This window comes from Balaenoptera borealis (genome assembly GCF_965194805.1).
Source record: "Balaenoptera borealis genome assembly, chromosome: 6".
Classification (NCBI taxonomy): Eukaryota; Metazoa; Chordata; class Mammalia; order Artiodactyla; family Balaenopteridae; genus Balaenoptera; species Balaenoptera borealis.
In genome coordinates, this window is record NC_138863.1 from 34,831,404 (window position 1) to 34,857,070 (window position 25,667).

General features: G+C 36.2%; 1 protein-coding gene across 11 annotated transcripts in view; it reads right to left on the bottom strand.

Moving 5' to 3' along the window:
* Positions 1-25,667, bottom strand: part of ALS2 (alsin Rho guanine nucleotide exchange factor ALS2) — an 88,907-nt gene that overhangs the window by 29,922 nt on the left and 33,318 nt on the right. For 6 of the 11 annotated variants that reach the window (XM_082397291.1, XM_082397288.1, XM_082397289.1 and 3 more), the window contains exons 8-17: positions 21,801-21,878; positions 18,238-18,420; positions 16,391-16,562; positions 14,211-14,391; positions 12,370-12,435; positions 7,966-8,128; positions 3,900-4,031; positions 3,368-3,496; positions 2,928-2,998; positions 2,463-2,529 (exon numbers count right to left, since the gene is read on the bottom strand). In XM_082397291.1, coding sequence (XP_082253417.1) covers positions 2,463-2,529; positions 2,928-2,998; positions 3,368-3,496; positions 3,900-4,031; positions 7,966-8,128; positions 12,370-12,435; positions 14,211-14,391; positions 16,391-16,562; positions 18,238-18,420; positions 21,801-21,878 — 1,242 coding nt within the window. The other 5 variants (XM_082397293.1, XR_014246121.1, XR_014246122.1 and 2 more) reach the window with 5 other exon arrangements.

Consider the following 25,667-nt stretch of genomic DNA (forward strand, 5'->3'; position numbering starts at 1 on the left):
CCCAAACTCATTCTACAAGGCCACCATCACCCTGATACCAAAACCAAAGATACTACAAAAAAAGAAAATTACAGACCAGTATCACTGATGAATATAGATGCAAAAATCCTCAACAAAATACTAGCAAACAGAATCCAACAACATATTAAAAAGATCATACACCATGATCAAGTGGGATTTATCCCAGGGATGCAAGGATTCTTCAACGTACACAAATCAATCAATGTGATACACCATAGTAACATATTGAAGAAAAAACATATGATCATCTCAATAGATTCAGAAAAAGCTTTTGACAAAATTCAACACACATTTATGATAAAAACTCTCCAGAAAGTGGGCACAGAGGGAACCTACCTCAACAAAATAAAGGCCATATACGACAAACCCACAGCAAACATCTTTCTCAATGGTGAAAAACTGAAAGCATTTCCTCTAAGATCAGGAACAAGACAAGGATGTCCACTCTCGCCACTCTTATTCACCATAGTTTTGGAAGTCCTAGCCACAGCAATCAGAGAAGCAAAAGAAATAAAAGGAATACAAATTGGAAAAAGAAAAAGTAAAACTGTCACTGTTTGCAGATGACATACCATACATACAGAATGCTAAAGATGCCACCAGAAAACTACTAGAGCTAATCAATGAATTTGGTAAAGTGGCAGGATACAAAATTAATGCATAGAAATCTTTTCTATTCCTATACACTAACAACGAAAGATCAGAAAGAGAAATTAAGGCAACAATCCCATTCACCACTGCAACAAAAAGAATGAAATACCTAGGAATAAACCTACCTAGGGAGACAAAAGACCTGTACGCAGATAACTATAAGACACTGTTGAAAGAAATCAAAGATGACACAAACAGATGGAGAGATATACCATGGTCTTGGATTGGAAGAATCAATATTGTGAAAATGACTGTACTACCCAAAGGAATCTAAAGATTCAATGCAATCCCTATCAAATTACCAATGGCATTTTTTACAGAATTAGAACAAAAAATTTTTAAATTTGTATGGAGACCCAAAAGACCTGGAATAGCCAAAGCAATCTTGAGAAAGAAAAATGGAGCTGGAGGAATCAGGCTCCCTGACTTCAAATTATGCTACAAAGCTACAGTAATCAAGACAATATGGTACTTGCACAAAAACAGAAATATAGATCAATGGAACAGGATAGAAAGCCCAGAGATAAACCCACACACCTATGATCAACTAATCTATGACAAAGGAGGCAAGGACATACAATGGAGAAAAGACAGTCTCTTCAATAAGTGGACAGCTACATGTAAAAGAATGAACTTAGAACACTCCCTAACACCATACACAAAAATAAACTCCAAATGGATTAAAGACCTAAGTGTAAGACCGGACACTATAAAACTCTTAGAGGAAAACATAGGAAGAACACTCTTTAACATAAATCACAGCAAGATCTTTTTTGACCCACCTCCTAGAGTAATGGAAATAAAAACAAAATAAACAAATGGGACTTAATGAAACTTAAAAGCTTTTGCAAAGCAAAGGAAACTATAAACAAGATGAAAAGACAACCCTCAGAATGGGAGAAAATATTTGCAAATGAATCAATGGACAAAGGATTAATCTCCAAAATAGAAATGCAAATCAAAACTACAATGAGGTATCACCTCACACTGGTCAGAATGCCCATCATCAAAAAATCTACAAACAAATGCTGGAGAGGGTGTGGAGAAAAGGGAACCCTCTTGCACTGTTGGTGGGAATGTAAATTGATACAGCCACCATGGAGAACAGTATGGAGGTTCCTTAGAAAACTAAAAATAGAATTACTGTATGACCCAGCAATCACACTACTGCGCATATACCCAGAGAAAACCATAACTCAAAAAGACAGATGCACCCCAATGTTCATTGAAGCACTATTTACAATAGCCAGGACATGGAAGCAACCTAAATGCCCATCGACAGACGCATGGATAAAGAAGATGTGGTACATATATACAATGGAATATTACTCAGCCATAAAAAGGAAAGAAATTGGGTCATTCGTAGAGATGTGGATGGACTCAGAGACTGTTATACAGAGTGAACTAAGTCAGAAAGAGAAAAACAAATATCATATATAAATGCATATATGTGGAATCTAGAAAAATGGTACAGATGAACCAGTTTGCAAGGCAGAAATAGAGACACAGATGTAGAGAACAAACGTATGGACACCAAGGGGGGAAAGTGGTGGTGGTGGTGTGATGAAATGGGAGACTCGGATTGACATGTATACACCAATATGTATAAAATAGATAACTAATAAGAAACTGCTGTATAAAAAAATAAAATAAAATAAAGAACAACAACAGCAACAATGAAATTCTACAGTCTTGGTTTAATGACGATTTATCAGGCATAATTATGGATCATTAGGCAAGACAGAAAGAGCCAGGCCAAAGATGGAAAGAAAATACCATGATGGACTAACCTTTTCCTGGGGTGTTGATGAAATGAGAGTGAACTGCTCCTCAGGTGTAGTTATCTTTAGGCCATTCCTAAAACGTTCACAATGATAAAGATCAGTAAGTATGACAACCTGTCATTACAACATCAATCCTCAAATATGAAAAGCAACTTGTTTATTTCAAAGGGATCAGAAGTCAATTAAATTTAAATATATTCAATGCCCTGGGTGTGGTTCCCACGGTGGGAAAAGGACACAGTTATTTCTCTGGGTTAAACAATGGGGATGAGAACAATGGAGAAGCCCTTCCACCACTTGTCATGATTTGTCATGTTCTTCACAGCAGGGCACTTACTACCTACGTGCTGGGAGGGTAAGCCTTCTTGTGCAGAATGGGGAGGCCTCCTGAGCCTCCCCGTTTTATTCATGTCTAAGGAAACAAACTGGGTAAGTAACAGAGGAAGGGAATGAGGCTGGGGGGACACTTACACACCACCAGCTTCTTCAGAAAGTGGCTCTGCCCACAGTGTGGCCAAAGGGAAAACATGGTGTGTGGAGAACTGAAACAAAGAACATGGAGACACATCTGAGAAAGCCCATGTGGGCCCTGGGGTCACTGCTGCAGAACCCCTTTCAAACGGTTAAGTCCACCTCAGCCACATAGTCCCCATAACATAACTAACCCCAATGGTCTCGCCATGTCTGCTGCAAGGACCCCTTCAGATGGCTGACACTCATTTTCAAGTTGGAAACTAAAAAAGCTCCCTGAAATCTGGCCAGTACCACAAAAGCAAGCTAAACAGTCTCTTTTACTCAAGAGTTTCAGTAAAATCACAATAGTTTGTAAAATAAACTGATACTACGATTAATTAAATACTCATAGTACTGCACCTTCCAGGGCCTCTTTTAAGGTTAGGAATCCAGCCTACCTGGGCATGGACTAGGGCATCATTAAAGAGAATGAACCAATTCACAGAAAACCTCCCAGCATGCTGCAGAGACAGGGCCCGGTTACTGCTCTCACACAGCAGTCGACGCTCTGGCTTCCTCAAGGAATCCTGGGATTAAAAACAAATACAAAATTGAAGTATCAAAATTATTTTCTGCAAAGAGAAGATGAAAAAGATACAAATCACATTTAGGAGAATTTGTTGGTCATAGCTTAGTTTGGTGTTAAACCTAAATTCAGACGGGATCCAAACATTTCACAAAATCAGTGCTCAAAGGAAAATAAAAAGATAGGAACAAACAAAAGAGGGAGAGACATATTCAGAAAGGATTCCTAGCCATGAGGGAAGGTGTTGATATTTAAAGCCCCCACTGCTGTGGTCCTTAGCTGCCCTTGGAAAAGGGGTCATTGAAGCATTATTACCATAAATAAGTGAGAAACCGAGAAAATTATGGCAGCTGTTATGGATAAGCCTGCTGTTTTCTGGGATATCAACAATTGGCATGGTTTACCGTCATTTTTCCAGGAAAGGTCTTCCAGAAACCCAGTGTGTATTCTGCTTCCTTCCTTTTCCTGCCGAGATGGAGAGCAAGAGACTCATAACAAGAACTGGAATCCTGCAGTTTCTGGTATTCTGGAGATGTCTAGAGGCCAATAATTAAGGAGGGAAAAAAGAATATAAAACAATTGTCCAGAATTTGTAGCCTCAGTGTGCTTTAGATATGTAGTAATAATTTAGGGAGGGAAGCCAGCCTAAGAACAGATATGGTACACTAAAGGGAGCTGAGGAAAAAGAAGACTGGTTCCAGAAAATCCTACCACATACAGGTACATATGAAATAGGGGAAGAACTCAAGGGGAAAAGAAATATACACTGACAGTTATCAGTGAGGACAGCAGCAGAGAACTCAGGACAGGACAGGAATTCTCAGGGGTTTTGGTCTCGGGATCCCTCTGTTTTGCTTATGTGGGTTATTATCTCCTGATATTTACCATATCAGAAAATAAAGTTTAAAAAACTTTAAATCTTTATTAACTCACTTCAAATACAGTAACACTTTTAATGAAAAATAACTAAAATTTCCAAAACAAAAAAATGTTTCATGAGAAAAGTGACATTGTTCTACATCTTTTCCAATCTCTTTAATATCTGACTTAAAAGATGACGGCTGGATTTTCATATCTGCCACTGCATTTAATCTGTTAAGATTCTTTATTTGAAATAAATGAAGAAAATCTTGCTTTTTAAAGATATATAGTCAGAAAAGGGAGGAGGATTTTAATAGCCATTTCATATAATTGTGGATATTCTCCTTTGAAACTATACCAAAACTTGTTAAGTGGTAGTTTCTTAAAGAGTAGCTAAAATGTGGAATCTGAAACTACATCAAAGTCTTTGTATCCCGTTACATTAAAATTCACTGGTCTTTCCTACACTTTGAATAGATTTTTTTTAAACCTATGCATGATTTTATAACGTGTGAATTGGACATATGAAAAATACTGGTTCAGTGAATTATGCAGATCTTCCAAATGTTGATACATTTTATTGTATCAAAAAGCACATTAAATCATCACCAATCTCATCAGAAAGTCTTTAAATATTGGAAAAATGCCAAGGTTGCAGTGATAGACACGTTTTCCACATTTTAATTTTTGCTTAAAAATTCAGATTTTATCACTGGCAACAAATACTGTCAGTTGTTCTCCTTGAAGTGACAGGCTCATTTAACCCCCTTTTTGAGAAAGTATCTGTCAAATACCCAAGTCTGAATAACCATAGTTTATCTGTCAATTGTTCTTTCAAGTTAAAAAAAAAAAAGTGCTGCTTCAGCAGCATATATACTAAAATTGGAACGATACACAGAAGATTAGCATGGCCCCTGAGCAAGAATGGCATGCAAATTCGTGAAGCATTCCACATTTAAAAGAAAAAGGCAGCTTTCAACTCAAACGATCTCAATCTTGTGCTTTTCCTTGAAAAACATTCATACTTTGGGATGCAGCAGAGCTGCTTTCTGTGTACTCCCCATTTCATCATGCAGAATATTAAAAAGACGTTATATTTCTGTATGTGGTGATAAATGTTAACTAGACTTACTGTGGTCATTTCATAATATGTACATATATTGAATCACTATGTTGTATACCTGAAACTAATAAAATGTTATATGTCAATTATATCTCTTTTTTTTTTTTAAAGATATATACTCAGTGGTTGATGCTAAAAAGAATTAATAATTTTTACCACTTTACCAAGAATGTTTTTTAAGTGAAACTGGCAATTTTTTGTTTGTTTATTTTGTTTTTTAACTGCAAGTACATGCCAGCAAAGAACACAATGACTGAGTATAGTTTGGTGCCACTGCCTTGATTCATGCTAAGGAGCCAGCAGTTTGACCCATCTTTATCTCTGCACCATCAGTGCAAACGACAACACAGTGTAATCAGCAAATGTCTTAGTACTGTCCTGAAAACAGTTTGATCCTGCCATCTCCTGAAAGGGTCTCTAGAACCCCCAGGTGTCTGTGGACCAAGCTTTGAGAATCAACCACGGGATAGGGTATAATTGCGGTGTCTTGTGGAGAGTGAGCAGAAAGTAAGATGAAAAGATGATTCCTCACATTCGTAATTACTTTACATTCCACAGTTCTCAGTCATGCATATCCATTTTTTCCATTCATTTAAGGAACATTTAATGGTATCTACTACATATGGAATATTCTGTTGAGTGCTAGGGATAAAAAAATAAGTAAGGCACAATCTTTGTCTTCTGGGAGCTTATAACTAGGCAGAGAAGACAGAAAAACATGTAACATACCAGAATAATACAGTGGTTTTGTTAATAGGTTATTGGAAAAGACAATATAGTAAAATAGTCAAAGGAACAGACTCTGGAGCCAGAATGCTCTGATATGAATTCTAGCTCTACCAATTCTCAGCTATGCCTCAATTCTCTCATCTGAAAAAGGGGGATGATAATAATAATATCTATTTCACAGGGTCGATGTGGGGATTAAATGAATATATATAACATGCTTAGAACAGTACCTGGCACATGGAGTGCATTTAATAAATATTAGGTATTATTTTTATTTAAAGAATTTTATACACATATAATGTCTCAGCTATACCTTACACTTACTAAATAACAATTCGCAGTGATGGAACATAGCCACATGTTTTGAAAAACACAGATGATTTTGATCCCCAACCCTGGTTGAGGATCACCGACATAATGTGATAAGAAAATAATGGGGACATAAAGTAGTAGCAAAACACAGAGAAGGGAATAACTAATTCTTAAGAGATGGGCAGGGAAAGGAGTGGAGTATGGTCAGAGAGGGCTTCATTTTCATGAGAAAAAGATTTTTGACTCAAGCCTTGAAGGTTTCCCATAATGAGGATAGAGGTAGGGTGTTTCAGGAAGGAAACATAAAGCATATGAGAACTATATCCAGGGAATCTGAACTAACATGTAGGACACAGGGTAGACTATAAGGCTAGAAACAAAAGAGAGTATCAGACTGTGAAGGGCCTTTAATGCCAAACTAAAAGAGCATGGATTTTTTACACAGAATTAGGACTCTTCAGACTGGAAATAGTACAGTATCAGACTCTGAACAATTCCAAGCTGATCTAGCTGATTTTTGATTAATTAAGGACATACTGAGTGAAATCTGTATCTCATTGGGATATTTGTGTAGCTCAAACCTTCATAGCTGAAATTAGATCAGTGTGGGGTAACACTGAAACGAGACAAAAGAACAGACTCACAAGACCAAAGACCACAGTAGGGTCAAATGTAGAAAGGCCACATCAATTCCTAGATCACTCTGGAGACAATATCTGTCCAGAGAAGGAGATAGATTCCAAGATTTGAAAAATCTTGAACTATAAGAAACCCTAGAATCATTATGGTTTCTCTAGAGCCCTTCAGAATGGAAACAAAATAAAACAACACGTTTCAGTACAATTTCAAAGGTGACTGCCTTAGGACCAGCTTTAACATACACCCATATCCTAGAGCAGTGCTAATTTTCTAGGACTCCACCTAACTAATTTTATACAGAAAGTGAACTCGTTAACGTTTGAGAAAATCCTGTAACACTGTGATTTCTCATAGCATATGCCAAGGTGACCTAAATACCTGGCATAAGTCTATCATGAGTCCAGGCTAGGTGCTAATGCCACTGCTGTACAAGTGTGTGTCATTATATAGGAAGCCAGGGTTTTAAACAGCTCTGTGTAATTGTACTCAGTATGTACTCAAACTTGGACAACTATTGAATGAGTAGCACAACTGGGTCTCAACTTTAGACTTTCATAAAATGAATAAAATTAATCTTGTTAAGGTCCTGAGAGGAAACTGAATCTACAGCAAAGAACACTAGATATACCTACAGTCATACTTTCTTCTTTCATTTCCCTGAAGAAAAATAAATTTAGACACATTATAAATATTAAATTAGTGTAGTTCCAGATCTTGGGGTAGCATAATTCAAACAAACAAACAAATAAACAAACAATGATCCTTGACTTCCCAAGTGTCCAAAGGAGGTATACATGAGAGCTTACCACTTCAAAACAAGTAGCAAGCTTTAGCAAAACTTTGGCATAATTATGAAGTCGTCTGATTGGCAAGAAAAACAGGGTATTCAATATTTCCATCAACTGGGTGTTTTCATCATTCACTTCTGATAAATCTTGCAATAGTTCCTGGTTTTTATTTAGGAAATCACTGAAGGTAGAGAAAAAAAGGGATTCAGTTATCATTTTGGTACTGACAACACGCATGATATTGAGTAGAAATATTTCACTTGATACTACCTTTTTCAAAATGTACATTTTTAGGTGCTATGAAAGAAAAGTACCAGAAGATTAATACAATGAAATAAACCAGATGTAGTTAAAAGAACTTCCCTGCCTATAAAATGGGATGTGGGGGTATAAAAAGTAGCAAATGGTAGCAATAGTAACTCTGTAATAGAAATGGTTAATCACAGGCTTGTGCCTGAAGTTCTAGGAAATGAATCATACATCCCACAGTTTCAGGGACTAATTGGAGACCAGCTGACACATTTACCTGTTAATTTCCAAGCCAGAAGTTACAGCAATAAATGGCAAGACTAACTGCTCTAATCAGTTGTGCTACACAGAAATACTGGAGGAAAAACAAAGCTCTTTGCTCTAACAGAACTGGCGTGGAATATTAAAATACTTCTAATTTCTTCTTTTTTTTTCAATTGTTTATCATCTAATAAGAGTTTATTACAGGACAGTAATAAAAAGCTGTAGATACCAGTACTACAATTAACAGGAAACAGTAAAGCAAATTACATGTGCAGATTTTAATGCTGAGATCGTCAAAAGCATTTCAAACTGAAGCCAACATTTAGTTTTTATATTCAATTATATATAACTTCATAATTAAAATTTTACTGCAAATTTTAAGGCTGATCAGTAACCCACTGAGACTATGCTCACCAGACTAAAACACTTAAAAGATCTGTAAAGTAGTAAGAGTTGGTGGAACAGAGTAATAATCATTATCTGCCACTTAATGAACAATAATTATGTGCCAGGTACTACCCTGACTGCTTTACAAGCACTATATTACAATTCTCAGCTACAAGGCTTCAAACAAAACAATGTCACACAAGACTATAAAGCAAAAATGAATAATTTTATAATCCCTTAGAGAACTATGGAATAAAGAGATGTTTAACTCAGAAATTATAAAATATTATCTTAGAAAGATGGAAAAATATGTAATAATTTCCAGGAACCCATAAGTTCAATGGCACAAAGTGGACTGTTCTATAATGCAATTAAGAGAGCGTGCCCCAAGGAACATTGCCCAGATTTTTGTTTATATTGGCTTGTTGGATGTTCCTACTTCCTCCACCACATTCTATTGCTGAGATCAGCTGGGGAAACTTATTTAACCCTACAGAAGTATTCTGCTTTGACCCGCTCCTGAGAGATGCAGGTGGTACATGGTGAACACATACTCCCTCTGACCACATTTCTTCTGGATGCTCAGTACTAGACCAGAAATGTTCCAACTCTTGTAAATCCCTATTACCTTTCTGGACTCACTCAAGTCCTTGCCTATAGACTTTCCCAAAAGGGGCCCTAGTATGCTCTCAGAAAACCTGAACTACTCTGTTTAGCTTATCTTCTCTTGGGAGTTTTGAATCCAATAGTGGCAATATTGCTCTTTCCTTATATGGCTAGGTTTGCACTTGTTACTCAAAAAATAAATATATTAAGGTAAAAATAACCCAAGTGTCCATTGACAGATGAATGGATAATCAAAATGTGGTATACACATACAATGGAATATTATTCAGACATATAATGAAATGAAATTTTGGTATATGCTACCACATGGATGGACCTTGAAAACATTATACTTAGGGAAATAAGCCAGACACAGAAGGACAACTACTATATGATTCCACTTATATGGTACCTAGAGCAGGCAAATTCATAGAGACAGGGAGTAGAGGTTACCAGGGGCTGGGGTGGGGGGAGTCTCTGTTTAACTGGTACAGAATTTTTGTTGGGGATGATAAAAAGTTTTGTGCAGAGACAGTGGTTTACACAACATCTGAATGTGCTTGATGCCACAGAACTGTACACTTAGGAATGGTTAAAATGATAAATGCTATGTATATTTTACCACAATATTAAAAATATATATATATCTGATGCTCAAACCACCAGGCTAGCCTGAGGTGAATGGCTAAGTGATAAACCAGCTAAGTGATGAAAGCTTAGGCAGATTCACTAACTGCCCATGGGCTCACTAGCTATACTCTAGAGATCCTCAAAGTGTTCTCTTTTTAAATGAATACCTTAAAGTAACTTAAATTACTGATTTTGTAAATAGAAGTTAAAAAAATGTTATTACTGCCTTTAACTATGTAAAACCCTGGGGTTCATGAACCACTGCTTAGGAAATGCTGTCCAAATCCAAACTTAATATCTGCTTCCAAAGCTCAGAGTCACCCAGAGTTCATTAATTGCTTTCCACCTGTCCAGGCTCTCGCAAGAGGCTTTCACTTATGTCATTTGCTTTAGCTGCTCTAACAAGGAATCAGGTCAACCCTTGAGAACTCGACTCTGAAATACTAGAGGAAGGTTACATTACAGAAGGGCTAAAAAGTAAAAGAATAGAAAGCGGTGTCAAAATATTAATATTAAACAAAATAGCAAGATCAAGGATTTAAAAATTACTACATAAGTTTAAAATATAACACTCTTTAACCTGTCATTAAAAAAATGAAGGCCAAACCCCTATATTTTGGAAATGAATGAGCACGTGACATGAGTCAAATCATGATGGAAATCAGAGAAATATTTAGAACTGAATGACTACAAAAACAAAATGGATCAAAACTTTTTACATACAGCTAAAGCAACACTTAGAGGGAAATTTATAGCCTTAGATGAGTACTTTAGAAAAATTAAAAGATTGAAAAATTAATGAACTAAATGCTAAACTCATGAAGTTGGAAGACATGAACAGGTGAACATGAAGAAAGTAGAAGGAAATAAAAAACAGAAATTAGTGAAACAGAAAACAAAGAAAGGAAAGGATTAATTACAGCTTAATCTTTGAAAAGAATAACAAAAAAGGGTAAACTGCTGATAAGACTGACCAAGATAAAAAAATAAAAGGCTCAAATAAATAATAATAGGGATGAAAAATAGGAGCTACAACAAATTATAGAGGTGAACACATCTTAAGACAATGATAAAAATATTATGCCAATAAATTTGAAACAATTTTCCAGAAAAGTATAAACAATTAAAGCTGAAAGAAGAAATAAAGACTTGAACAGACCTATTCATTAAAAAAACTAAATAGTAGCTTAAAAACTCCCTACAGTAAATGCTCCCATGAAGACCATGCTTTTTAACAGATGATTTCTACCAAATCTTCGAAGTACAGATAATCCTGATCTGTACTTTGACAGAAAAAGATAGAAAAAGAGAGGAAGCTCCCTAACTCATTTTATAATTACTACTACAATCCTCTTACCAAAACTGGGCAAGTTCAGAAGAGAAGGAAAACATCATATTCACATAAATGCAAACATCTTAAATATTAGCAAATTGAATCCAGAAATGTATTAAAAAACTAATACATAAAGAGCACTGAATTTACCTTGGGAACCCAAGGATATTTAACATTTTTAAAAAATCAATTGCTCTTCAAGTTTTAGAAGGGTGCTGTTTAACCCTATAAATAATATTTACCAAAAACCTAAGGCAATCATGTTGAATGGTGAAATATTAAAAGCATTCCCTTTAAAACCAGAAATGAGACACGGTCATTACTATTCTTTCTATTAAGATATAAGATCAAAAGCAAACATGGCAAAACACTGACATCTGGGTTTAAACTTAAATCTTGGTTGTGAGTATATATTTGAAATGTTTACTATTAAAATATAACTGATTTTTTAAACATGCCTTTCTTGCTAGGTCAACACTTGTTGAGAAACTACACAGTTCAGAATGACCGACTCATGCAAGGGGCTTTTATATTTATTACTTATCCAGAGACCAAATGCGAAAACTTTGCATTTGTGCAACACTCTGCACTTTTCTCTGTACCATCACATAAATATTTGTTCCTCACAACTGGGGCGAGAACATTCCCATTTTTCAGAGAAAAAAAGTTAGGCTCAGTTTGGTGAGGAGAGCTGTCCAAAGTCTTGGGGATAATCAGTGGTAGCAGTAAAGAAGGACCCAGATCTTGCGGCTTTTTCAATACCATGCTACTTCCAATGATAATAAGGAGCTAATAACACCTATCTTTTGTAAGATTTAGTGAAAGTCTACATTTTGATTTGTTTGGCAAAAGGACCAAGTCAAAGCTTTTCCTGGGCACTCAAAAACACAGAATGCTATAAAACATGATCTTTGGTTGTTAGAATAATAACTGTAAAGTATGTATTTGCTTACATGGCAGGCTTAGCAAGAAGCTGGAATCCTCCCATAACCAGGAAATTTGTAATAGATGTGCAATACCTTGAGCAAAAAAGAAAACACATGTATATTAGTGTTAAAAAGTAAGTTTGCTCTTCAGAGTTTTTGAACATGCGTCTGGAATAGATACTTCTTGGAATCTCATCAGCGAGTTTCAGAAATTTTGTGATGCTAACATTCATGAACTGTAAAGGACTGAAGAGAAGGGCAGGTTACATAATCACAAGTCAGGAGAAAAAAGCCATTTCAGTAAAGATGTTAATAGGAATTTTTTTAAAACGCCTAAAGTTATGCAGAAGATGCTAGAATTTACTTGGAAGATTTTACTTTGGTAACTTAACAAACATGAGAAAAAATGACTAAAATTGTTGGATTTTTAATAAAAATGTTCTCTAATCTTCTCTTTAGGTTTCCCAATTAAGTCTTCAGAAATAAACAATAGAGAAGGTAAGAAAATATGTTAAAAGAGCTTAAGTGAAAAAGGGTTAGAAAATGTTGGTTAAGTATTGATGTACAGTTAAAGAATAAGTCTTGAAATACTGCTTTGCACCATGTACATTTCTTTCACATTCCTGGGTCGGCAAATGGAATCATTTGACTTTGAGAGAGAAGGCGAATTCCTACTAAAACCAGCCCAAGGTACTGAACACTTAAAAATGGTTACAGTGGTAAATTTTATGTTATGTGTATTTTACCACAACTAAAAATAATTTTAAAAAATTCATAAACAAATCAAGATTTTTTTACTTGCCTGATCTATATGAATACATTATTACATTTAAAAAAAAAAGCCCAAGGTATCAAAATAAAAGCATTTCCAAGCATAAGTCCCGACGTATCAGAGCAGAAAAAGAAGAAATACATTATGAGATCTGTACAAGTCAAAAAAGAAAAATTAGTACTAGTAAAAGCTGAAACTTTCACACACACAAAAATCTAGTTTAAAAAAGTAAATTCGCATCAAACTATGCTACTTTTTTTATATCTGAAATATGATGACTTAAAAGACTCTAATCAGGGTATTTCCTCACAGACCATAGCTTCAAATATATTCAATTTTGCTTAGAGCTAAAATCACATACATCTATCTGCACATATATGCCTAAGTCTGAAAGGAGATACACTAAGATTATTAACAATGGTTATTTCTGGTGGTAGGATTATGGGTGACTTTAAAATCCACACTTCAGATCAACAGCAGGACCTAATATACATTAAAATAACACTTAAATTATGCCTCACATAAGAAAAAGTGAGAAATACTTAAAATTTCAAATACAGTTGGGATATTTTACTTGAAAAACATGAAAAGAACCTTGGATCACTATCTTAGGTTTTATTACAAAAATAACTTTATTTTAAAGATAGTTTGGTCTTTAAACTCTCCATGTACACAACAGTGAAAAGCAGGCACTGGAAGAGCTCCATATTTACAATCAACAGTTGGTCTTAAAATAATTGTTTAGTTACCTAGTTCCTCAAATTTTAGTATAATTTACTTCAGGAAACAAAATTGTTCTCTAAAGAACCATATTTATTATAATACTTTTATGTAAACTAAGTACACTGTCAATCATTCTGCTAGAATACAGAAGGAAATCTGAGAATGCATTATATTGAAATCTTTTTTCCCCTCTTAGAGCAAACTAAAATTTTAGCAATGCAGAACTATAGTTGTCTTAAGATTAAAACGCTGCTTTGCAATTTCTATTACCTTATAGCACTCTCCCTAATCTAGTCTCTTCTGATTAAGGAGCTGTTCTCCTTGGCAGAATAACCCTGCAGAGACTGAACATGACACGAGACTGGATACTTGCTCTGTATAACTATCCAAGAAGAGACTTGCATGCTTCAGGATGACCAAACTCCTGGCTTCCTTTATCCCCTGAAGGAAGCTGCTCAGTGAGGTTCCATGTTGACCAATTAGGTAACACAGCTTGCTGAACCGGCTTGCCACCTCCTGCAACAGCTGGACTGCACTTGCAGTGCCCAAATTTTCTGGAACAAAATGATGATGATGATGATGATAACATAACTTAAAGATTCATTATCTGAATACATTTTTATGACCAAGATTATGAATTTCCCTCTTCTAAAAATACTTAACAGGTTGAGATGTACTCTCAACTATGGAACCTAAATTATCAGTGTTTAAAAAAAAAAAAAAAAGCAAATTCAGAGATCACAGTATCCAGTCATTTGAGGAACCTGTTAAAAACATTCACAGGACCCTACAGATTCTGACTCAGTAGGTCAGAGTTAAGATCCCCCAATTGGATTTTTTTTTTTTTTTTAAAGTGCCTTCTAGTAATTCTGAAGACCAGCCAAATTTGAGAACCACTGTGCTAATCCAACTCTCCTCTCATTTTGAAGATAAGTCATCTAAGGCCAAGAGAAAGGAAGTGAATTATCTAATTTCACACAACTGGTTAGTGACAGCCAGGAATTAAACTCACTTCCATAGCTATATCTTGGTTAACATTTTCAACTTTTGTACTGACTTCTGCTCTACTTGTCCCTTGGACAAGCCCAACCCTTCACTGCAGACAGAGCAATCCAAAAATCAGACTGCCTTGGTCACTCTTAACTTTATAGAGAGCATCAGGAGATTATTGCTTTTCCCAGTCCAAAGCTCCCAGTTTGTAGGACTTTTCTCCAAGCAGTGAGGCTGATGAGCAGACCAGCTAAAACCAACAAAGAAATCAGGAATCAGAACAGGAAAAGGGCAAGTTTCACTTTCCTTTCAGAGCAATCCAGGAAGCTTCCAGCTTGGATTGATTGCTTCCTATCCCTTGCCAAAGTCCTGGGGTGTTGAGCCCACCCACTGGAGGGGAATTTATAGAACAGGAACTCTACAACATTTAAAAAAGCAAAACATATTAAAAACAAAGACAAATGCAGATAGTCCCCAACTTACAAAGGGATTGAATTTGGAAAGACTATAAGTTAGGTGTTTGAAAAATAGAAAAGCAACTATATTCCAATTAAAAAAAAATAAATGAGTAAAAGCAACTATACTCCAATAAAAAATAAAAATTAAAAAAAAGAAAAGTAGACGTTTTCCCATTAAAAATAATGGGCTGACCTACACAAGCCAACGTCACCTTAAAGTGGAATAATGATGTACGAACAAGGCAGAATTTAAGTACTACAGTATTGGTCTGAATTCTGTGTCCACACAGGGGGTCAAGGAGTTCAGGAGAAAGAAAGAGGAAAAAAAAACATCCTGTCCATCTTCTGAGTGTAGGGCCAAACCTTGAAAAATTTTTGAACAACGGGAAGTTAACCTTTAACAGCCCACCCCCATCTCCATTTTGCATTCCTTTCTAACCTCCTCGATACCCCAAGAGGGGTCTATATACTATACCCTAGTATATCTGGACAGTAGCACCCCATCTAGGACTATTGCAATCTATTTTCCCCATATTATCTCCTTACCTTCAATCTCTCTTGTAACTGATTACAGCTAAGAAAAGGGATCAGATTTAATCAATTCCTGCTAATGTTGGGTAAGACCCTTAACACTCTTACAGTTATCCACATTTTTAGAGACTACTTGTAAATCCAAATGAAGTTCTACTTGATAACATTCTAAGAACCAGAACAAAGAAAATGAAAAATCTGGGTAGCATATAACGGAAGGTATCTTAGGACTAGCGGGTCTAGAAGTGTTGTTTAGAAGTCTGACTCCTAGGATCAACTTTCCCAAAGTTGTTCTGCTTCTCTGCCATGAATCTTCTGAAAGCTCCATTTTTCTACTTCCACAAGTGAAAGGAGCTCTGGGGGTGGAAGGATAGGGGCAGCTGGGCTACTGGCAAAGTGGAAATAGTTTGTAAGTTGTTGACTACCTGTGCACAAAAGAAGAGACTGGAAAGAAAGGAGAAGAGTACAACTCAAACAAAAAGTTTTCTTTATTTGTGATATAGAAAAAACAGATAAAACAAGAGTCCTGATAATTGAGTGGGTGGAAAGAGGAGAGGGGGGAGGTTCTACTTACCTAAACTGAGAAGAGGCCTCAGAATCTGAGACTTGATATCACTTAGTTTTGAATAGAACCGTCTTTCTGTAGTAGCCAACTCATGGAGACTGGCAATATATCCCATAATGTTTTTGTCCACCAAGGCTAGATAGCTGTCTTTTCCTGCTGTCACTCTGCTTATATATCCAAGCTAAAACAGGAAAAGAAAAAGATTAAAGATAAAATATAATTTATTAGTAGCAATTTGGGCACTGAAGTTGGCTCATATCAGCTGGTGAGAGCCAATGCAGGAATTCTGCAGCAAGTTTCTTATTAAATTGTTAGAAGTTTGAAAGTGGCAATAGGGAAATTACCAGAAAAAATTGGAAAACACTATAAATGAGAGCTTTTGGTTTTATTTTGATTTTTAGGGCTGGTTTACCAGTACATTGTTGTTATATACCTATATCATGATCTCTATATAACTATATACATCTATACTATTATTTATTATCACAATACCTTTTATTTCATTTTACATGTGGTTAGAACCACAGACCCTCTAAATATACAAAGATCCAAATGATATAGACACATGTCTCAGGACCCCTTTTTGCATGAAATAGGTGAGAGCAGAGAGGATCTCTATGCTGTATGCCAAAATATCAAGGATCTAGGTGCTATCTTTTAAAAGTACAACAGAAAGGGGTTTTCTTTAAAAGGGGATTTTGTCATTTATTCATGACACCACTGAACAAAAACATTTGATGCCTTTTGTCACATATCCCTATTAAACTAGGCAACCAAGCTGCAGGCCAATAGACTATTAACAGCCCATGGTAACTAAAGACACATATTGAGCCTCATCCCTTTCATCAGCCTATTTCATCCTTTATCTGGACTGTGGAATCTTTAATGAGGAATGTGGAGTCAAGGCCAAGAACTACAGAGAGTCAATTAGTATGTCTGGAATAACACTCTAATATAGGTCAAGAGCCAAATCTTGGCCAGTGTTACCTTTAGCAAGAAAGATCTCACCCCTATATACATTCAGAGCTTACATATTTAGCCAGAAAAACAAACACAAAGGATAAAAAACAATCCATAGGATATATTAGTCAGTAAGAATAAAAAATCCAGAATGTACTAGCTTTGAGGGTTAATTTCCTTGCAGTGTATCACTTTGAGGGTGTGAGTTACTGAAGTGGGGAAAAAGAAAACCAGAAACAGACCAATGGTTTTATGTTTATGAAAAAGAGGTAAGAAGTAGGAAAGCAAAGAAATTCAGATCAACGAAGGAAAAATGAGTAAACAGTAGTAAACAAAATGAAAAGCTAAGAAAAGAGGGGAGGTGATGGGAAACAGAGCACTGTTTGTGGCCTGTCAGATCTGCCACGAGCCCACCTCAGGCCCCTGCAATTTTTACTTCCCACTTAGCGTTAAAAACTCATCTATTCAATTTCTATTCTGATTCATCTCTGAGGACTCCATGAACACAGTCAGAAGACTTCGCTGTGAAATATGTATTTTAATATCCCTATGTGAGGCTGTTAATTCAACAAATATTTATAGAAATATTTACTATGAGGATCCAACAGTAAATGAGAGAGCCTAAAATCCCTACTCTTACAAATCTTACAGTAAGGGAAGACAGACAATAGACAAAATAAGTAAACTATACAGTGTGTGAGATGATGATATGCACTGTGGAGAGAAATAAGGCAGGAAAAGGAGATAAGGAGAGAAGGGGGATGGCAAGTTGGTTTGCAATTTTAAATACATCAGTCAGAGACACTTAATAATAGGCATACCATACAAAAGCAACAGAAACAAAAGACTTCTCATGTGTTATAGAATGTGGGCCTTAGGATCCAATTCCTGTTCACCTTACTACAGGAGAGAAGTATTGGAGTCTTAGTACCACTGTGATTCTCTGGAAGGTTGTCACCTTCTGTCGGGTCCTGCCGGCCACTGTAACATAATCCAGGCTGGAAGTCTTCGGTATCCACTAAAAACAGGGAATAATCCTGGCCTGCAGCTACACTCCAGACTCCATTTTCACTGTTCACCTGCAACGACAGGAGGACATTGTCTGTCCGAGGAGAAGGAATCTGACGGAACTCCAAATTCACGGGAAATGGAATGTTAAGTTACTTGAACAGGTGCAGTACAAAGTCAGTCACATCTCAAGACGGCAAAACTCACCCAGCAATGTACCTGATTAACTGCAGAACAGATGCAGGAGTGAGAAGGAACCCTTGTTCAGCCTGTAAATTTAGAACTGGATTGTTTTATAAAAAACTGAAAAATTGAAATTTAAAAAGATAAAACCATAGATTTGATTTTTTCATTGTTATTTTTGGAAGTTGCCACAGACTCAGCTTGTATTACAAAGGCCCAGAAACTTCTAGAGCCCTATTCTGACAGCTAGGACACACCTTTGTCCACACATATTCTGCTACGTGCACAAAAATCAAGGTGAAAAGAAAATCTAACAAGGCTAAATTCCATCCTGGCCAACTAAACCCGTGGGTGCTAAAGTTGTTTTCCCACTTGGAACTCACTACCTCTCTGATGTGACTTCACTGTGTCCCAGGATGTTGAAACAGGCAGGACCCCTTAGAAGCCCATCTACATGGATCCCCTAGACCAGTGGTGCTCAACGAGTAGTCTCTGCAGCAGCAGCAGCAGCAATCATCTAGGAACACGTGAGAAATGCACACTCAGGCCACATTGCTACTTGGGGGGTCCGACTGGGCAACCTGCTGTGACAAGCTCTCCAGGTGATTCTGATGTCTGCAAAAGTTTGAGAACCACTGCCTTAAATCAATGGTTTTCAAACCTTAGGAATCCACGCAGTGATTCAGGAGCCACCATGGAAAGGCAGGTGCCAGGGTTTTGCCCCCACCCACCTCCATCCTTCAACTAAAATAGTTCCACAGTTATCTGTTTTATGTAGGGGATTCTGCCTAAGGTTTCATTTGAAGGAAGTGTTCTGCTAATGAAAACTACTGCCCCAACCTGCAGACCCAGCTTCAGCCATGACTCGTAAAACAATAAGCAAAAAACTTCTAATCTGTTAGATTCTCTGTGTCTAGATAGGGTTCAAATCCTAGGTGATTGGGTGAATGTGTGTGTGTGTGTGTGTGTGTGTGTGAGTGTGTGAGCGCGCACACACACGTCTCCACTACTTTATAGTTATCCTCTTCCAGCATGACATTATCTTCTCAAATTCAGGCTATCCAAATAACTGACTTCCTGTTGGTTTTGCAAAGAATGAATTAAAATTTTTGGAGGAGGAAAGAGTTACCTTCTTTTTTTTTTTTTTAAAGGAACTCCTTTATTTATTTATTTATTTATTTATTTATTTATTTATTTATGGCTGTGTTGAGTCTTCGTTTCTGTGCGAGGGCTTTCTCTAGTTGCGGCGAGCGGGGGCCACTCTTCATCGTGGTGCGCGGGCCTCTCACTATCGCGGCCTCTCTTGTTGCGGAGCACAGGCTCCAGACATGCAGGCTCAGTAGTGGTGGCTCACGGGCCTAGTTGCTCCACGGCATGTGGGATCTTCCCAGACCAGGGCTCGAACCTGTGTCCCCTGCATTGGCAGGCAGATTCTCAACCACTGCGCCACCAGGGAAGCCCAAGAGTCGTCTTCTTAGTCTCTAATCAAAACTAATTCAGATCTCACTCTGCCTTGACTTTAATACACATATTAATTAAAATGACTTCAAAATGTTTTTCTCACCCTTCCCCCAAATAAAAACCAAAATAATGATGTTGTATTTTCATACGCACAGTTAAAGAGTAATGAAACTAAAACCTTATAACAAATTCTATTCTCTCTTGTCTGACTCTAAAATTTTAAATAAAAATTGTATTTCCAGCGTCTCCATGCTATATTACAAAACTTTCCTTAGTATGAATAGATGTATATTCTACTTTATTAAAATAACAGAAAACAAGGAACAGTGAGTTACCATATTTTTATTTGTGATAAAATATCAGAAATTGAATAGCTTACCACTAAAATGTTTTATGCTGAAAATATTTAAGCTTGGAGCTAGAATTAACAACTGTTCCCTAATGTTTTATTTAAGTCTTTTCTTCCCAGTAAAATTAAGTTCACTGGAAGGAAAGGCAGCATGTAAAGGTCTTATATAGTGATGGACGCATAGTTTACACTGAATACATGAATCAGCAGAATATGTATTAACTGTAGGTTATGTGTGAATGATGTTCCTGAAACTGAAGTAACTATCCTTTTTTAGTCTCTATTACTCTCAGTGGAGAGAGCATGTGTTGGGATAGGGGAGATATCAGAATCAAACTATGAATACATGAGCTCCTCGTTCCATTCTGTTAGCCTACCAGGCTATCAGCATGCCTACTCCCTGCCAACAACATTCCCCCAAACAAACAAATCTTATATAAGGAGTCAATACTATTGATGAATTTTGTATTTCTGCAGGATATTGTGGCAGAAAAAAAGGCTGAGAAACAGTCCTCTAAAACTGAATAAAAGGGACTAGAAGTTACCAGTCTCTGAATAGCATTACATAAACTAAAACCAGTTCACACAGCAGTGAAGAAATTATCTATGCTTTTAGCTTCCCTACAGAAAATTAAAGGGGTTACAAAAAGGTTTTACTACTATGTATGTAAAAACAAAACGAACAAAACAAAACAAACCATCAAGTAATGTTATATAAAAGTCACACTGTGGGGCTTCCCTGGTGGCGCAGTGGTTGAGAATCTGCCTGCCAATGCAGGGGACACGGGTTCGAGCCCTGGTCTGGGAAGATCCCACATGCCGCAGAGCAGCTGGGCCCGTGAGCCACAATTACTGAGCCTGCGCGTCTGGAGCCTGTGCTCCCCAACAGGAGAGGCCGCGATAGTGAGAGGCCCGCGCACCGCGATGAAGAGTGGCCCCCGCTTGCCGCAACTGGAGAAAGCCCTCACACAGAAACGAAGACCCAACACAGCCATAAATAAATAAATAAATAAATAAAAAATTAAAAAAAAAAAAAAGCAACAGTCTAAAAAAAAAAAAAAAGTCACACTTAAAAAAAAAGTCAAACTTAGGTGAGAGGTCAAAGAGTAGCATTATTTGGTAGTATAAAGCTCAAAAGCCAACATCACAGTGCTAGAAACATTTGCTTTAAAAGAATGAACTTGTTCATTCTTACTTAAAAAAAAAACAAACTATGAATACTCAATGAAGCCAAGCAGAAAAGAAATATAAACTAACACATCAAAAAAAAGGAAACATTTAGCCTGAAAACAAGTGGCTTCACTTTTTTTTTAAATTTTAATGTACATCATAACAAACTTAGGTTACAAGTATACAATTCTCCTAATTTTATAAAACAAGAAATAGAGAAATATAAAGTGTTCTAACTTAGAATTCTGGAATAAGTTGCTATAAAAGTTATCAAATTCACTAAAGTACCTTTGCAAGACGAGGAACTGTTGTTGGAAAATCGGAATGCCCAAGTTGACCAAAGGTATTGCTACCCCATGAGTAAACCTATTAGAAAACCACAGGAAAGTAGGTAAGAGATGTGACTCTGAGTTTGCATGTCAATTCTGAACTTTTATAATAACATATATATACCAACAGTTACACACAGATTACTTATACTAGTCTTTCCACTCTTTAGAATAACAAATATTAAGAAAATTCATTTTAAAACAAGACTGAGATAATGGGGAGATAGAGTACATAGGTAAGACACAGTCCAAGGATTAATAATAACAGTAACTAATATTTTGGGGGGGTTTATTACCTGCCAGGCATTGTTCTGAATATATTTTCTGTGTATTAATCAATGTTTCATTATCACAAGAAACCTTTTTTTAATACGGAAATTGGCCCAGGGAGGTCACAAATTTGTAAGCGGCAGGGCCAGGATTTAATCCCAGGAACTATCCTATACTGCCTCTTACAAAGAAAGAGATTTTTTTAAAAAAAGGTAAGGACCATGAAGAAAAAGTAATCATGATTCTTTACTCTGTGGATAGGAGTACTATGGAATGACTAGAGAGCCTTTTTATACATGAAGAGTTGCTGTAGGAGACACACAAATACCTATGCTCCACTCCAGACAAAAAACAACCAGATTACAATGGCTATGTTTAATGAAAATGGTTTTGTTTATTCTGATTATAAAAGCAATTCATGATCACTGTACAAGACTGTGACAGTACAAAGAAATAAAAAGAAAGTGAAAACCACTGATGAATCAACCACTTAGAGAAAACTACTGATACTACCTTGTTTTAGGAACATACACATTTATCAGTATAATTCCAGAAATTTTAATATCTACTAGATATAATGAATATACAAAATGGGACTCTACTATCAATGCTGTTTTGTGACCTGATGTTTTTTATGTAATGCTCTGCATTGACATTCTTCTAGGTCAACAAGTATAGAGCTACAATATCATTTATAATAACTACATAAAACTCCACTGTGGGTGTAGTTTAATCAATTATCTAATGAAGTAAGTACATTTATTAATAATTTCTTTCCAATTATTTAATATAAAAATTACATTAAAAATCCTTGGATATATATATTAGTGTATATATTTCCTTAGGATAAGTTCCTAGGCAAAGAACTCTGGGTCAATGAACACACACATTCTGATTTTTGATACATACTGACAAACCGTCTTCCAGCAAAGTCCAGTGTACATTCTATTCCCACCAGCACTGTGTGTACCTTTTCCCCACACTCTCACCAACACTTAGTAATAAATGCAATCCTCACTAACATGATAGGTGAGAAAATTTTGTTTTAATTTAAATTTGCTTACTGAGTAGTTGACCATCTTTTCATTTGTTGCTGGCCATTTCTGTTTTTTCTTCTATGAATGACATACAAATGTCCTTCCACAATTTTTCTTTATGGATCAGGTAATAACACAGTCATATATGCTACAAATTTTTTTTCCCATATGTTATGTATCTTAATTTAGTTTGTGGGGTTTTTTTGGTTTGTGTTTTGGTTTTTGCTGTGTGGGACTGCTGAATTATTACATACACAAACATATCACCTTCACTTTCTAATTTCTGGTTTTGATGTCATGTCTTTTTCTACTCCTAAGATTACTGAAAAAAAAATCACCTGTGTTCTTACACCTGTAAGGTTTTATTTCTTAACATCTACATCTTTACGCCATCTGGAATTAGAATACGTAAAGTTATCTTAATTTTCTTCTGCAAATAAGAAGCTAGTGGTTCTAACAGTACTTACTGAACACTCAGTCTTGTTTTTCCACCTGATTTGAAATGCCCACTTTTTATCATAGACTAAATTCTCATACACACTTGGGTCTATTTCAAGTCTACAGGTATGTTTCTGCTATAATAATCTGTTAGTAGTTTTATAATATATTTTATAAGGCTAATTCTTACTCTTCCTTTCTGTTCTTTTTCAGAATTTATGTGGCTCACCTCCTATGTTTATTCTCCTAGAATAATTTTGGGAATCATTTTATTAAGTTGTAAATATTCTATTGGAATATTTGGGGATTGTACTGAATTTACACTCTACTGGTTTAATAATCTAGGAGAAATGGCATTTTTGCAATGTTGATTCTTCTCACCTAAAAATAAAATTTCTTGACTACAATCCTGCAGCCTGTGGAACAAACACCACATTCACAGAAAGACAGACAAGATGAAAAGGCAGAGGGCTATGTACCAGATGAAGGAACAAGATAAAACCCCAGAAAAACAACTAAATGGAGATAGGCAACCTTCTAGAAAAAGAATTCAGAATAATGATAGTGAAGATGATCCAGGACCTTGGAAAAAGAATGGAGGCAAAGATCGAGAAGATGCAAGAAATGTTTAACAAAGACCTAGAAGAATTAAAGAACAAAAAAACAGAGATGAACAATACAATAACTGAAATGAAAACTACACTCGAAGGAATCAATAGCAGAATAACTGAGGCAGAAGAACGGATAAGTGACCTGGAAGACAGAATGGTGGAATTCACTGCTGTGAACAGAATAAAGAAAAAAGAATGAAAAGAAATGAAGAGAGCCTAAGAGACCTCTGGGACAACATTAAATGCAACAACATTCGCATTATAGGGGTCCCAGAAGGAGAAGAGAGAGAGAAAGGACCGGAGAAAATATCTGAAGAGATTATAGTCGAAAACTTCCCTATCATGGGAAAGGAAATAGCCACCCAAGTCCAGGAAGCGCACAGAGTCTCATACAGGATAAACCCAAGGAGAAACACGCCGAGGCACATAGTAATCAAATTGGCAAAAATTAAAGACAAAGAAAAATTATTAAAAGCAGCAAGGGAGAAACGACAAATAACATACAAGGGAACTCCAATAAGGGTAACAGCTGATTTCTCAGCAGAAACTCTACAAGCCAGAAGGGAGTGGCATGATATACTGAAAGTGATGAAAGGGAAGAACCTACAACCAAGGTTACTCTACCCAGCAAGGATCTCATTCTGATTCGATGGAGAAATCAAAAAATTTACAGACAAGCAAAAGCTAAGAGAATTCAGCACCACCAAACCAGCTCTACAACAAATGCTAAAGGAACTTCTCTAAGTGGGAAACACAAGAGAAGAAAAGGACCTACAAAAACAAACCCAAAGCAATTAAGAAAATGGTCATAGGAACATACATATCGATAATTACCCTAAACGGGAATGGATTAAATCCTCCAACCAAAAGACAAAGGCTTGCTGAATGGATACAAAAACAAGACCCATATATATGCTGTCTACAAGAGACCCACTTCAGACCTAGGGACACATTCAGACTGAAAGTGAGGGGATAGAAAGATATTCCATACAAATGGAAATCAAAAGAAAGCTGGAGTAGCAATACTTATATCAGATAAAATAGACTTTAAAATAAAGAATGTTACAAGAGACAAGGAAGGAAACTACATAAAGATCAGGGGATCAATCCAAGAAGGAGATATAACAATTATAAATATATATGCACCCAACATAGGAGCACCTCAATACATAAGGCAACTGCTCATAGCTATAAAAGAGGAAATCGACAATAACACAATAATAGTGGGGGACTTTAACACCTCACTTACACCAATGGACAGATCATCCAGACAGAAAATTAATAAGGAAACACAAGCTTTAAATGACAAAATAGACCAGATAGATTTAATTGATATTTATAGGACATTCCATCCAAAAACAGCAGATTACACTTTCTTCTCAACTGTGCACGGAACATTCTTCAGGATAGATCACATCTTGGGTCACAAATCAAGCCTCAGTAAATTTAAGAAAATTGAAATCATATCAA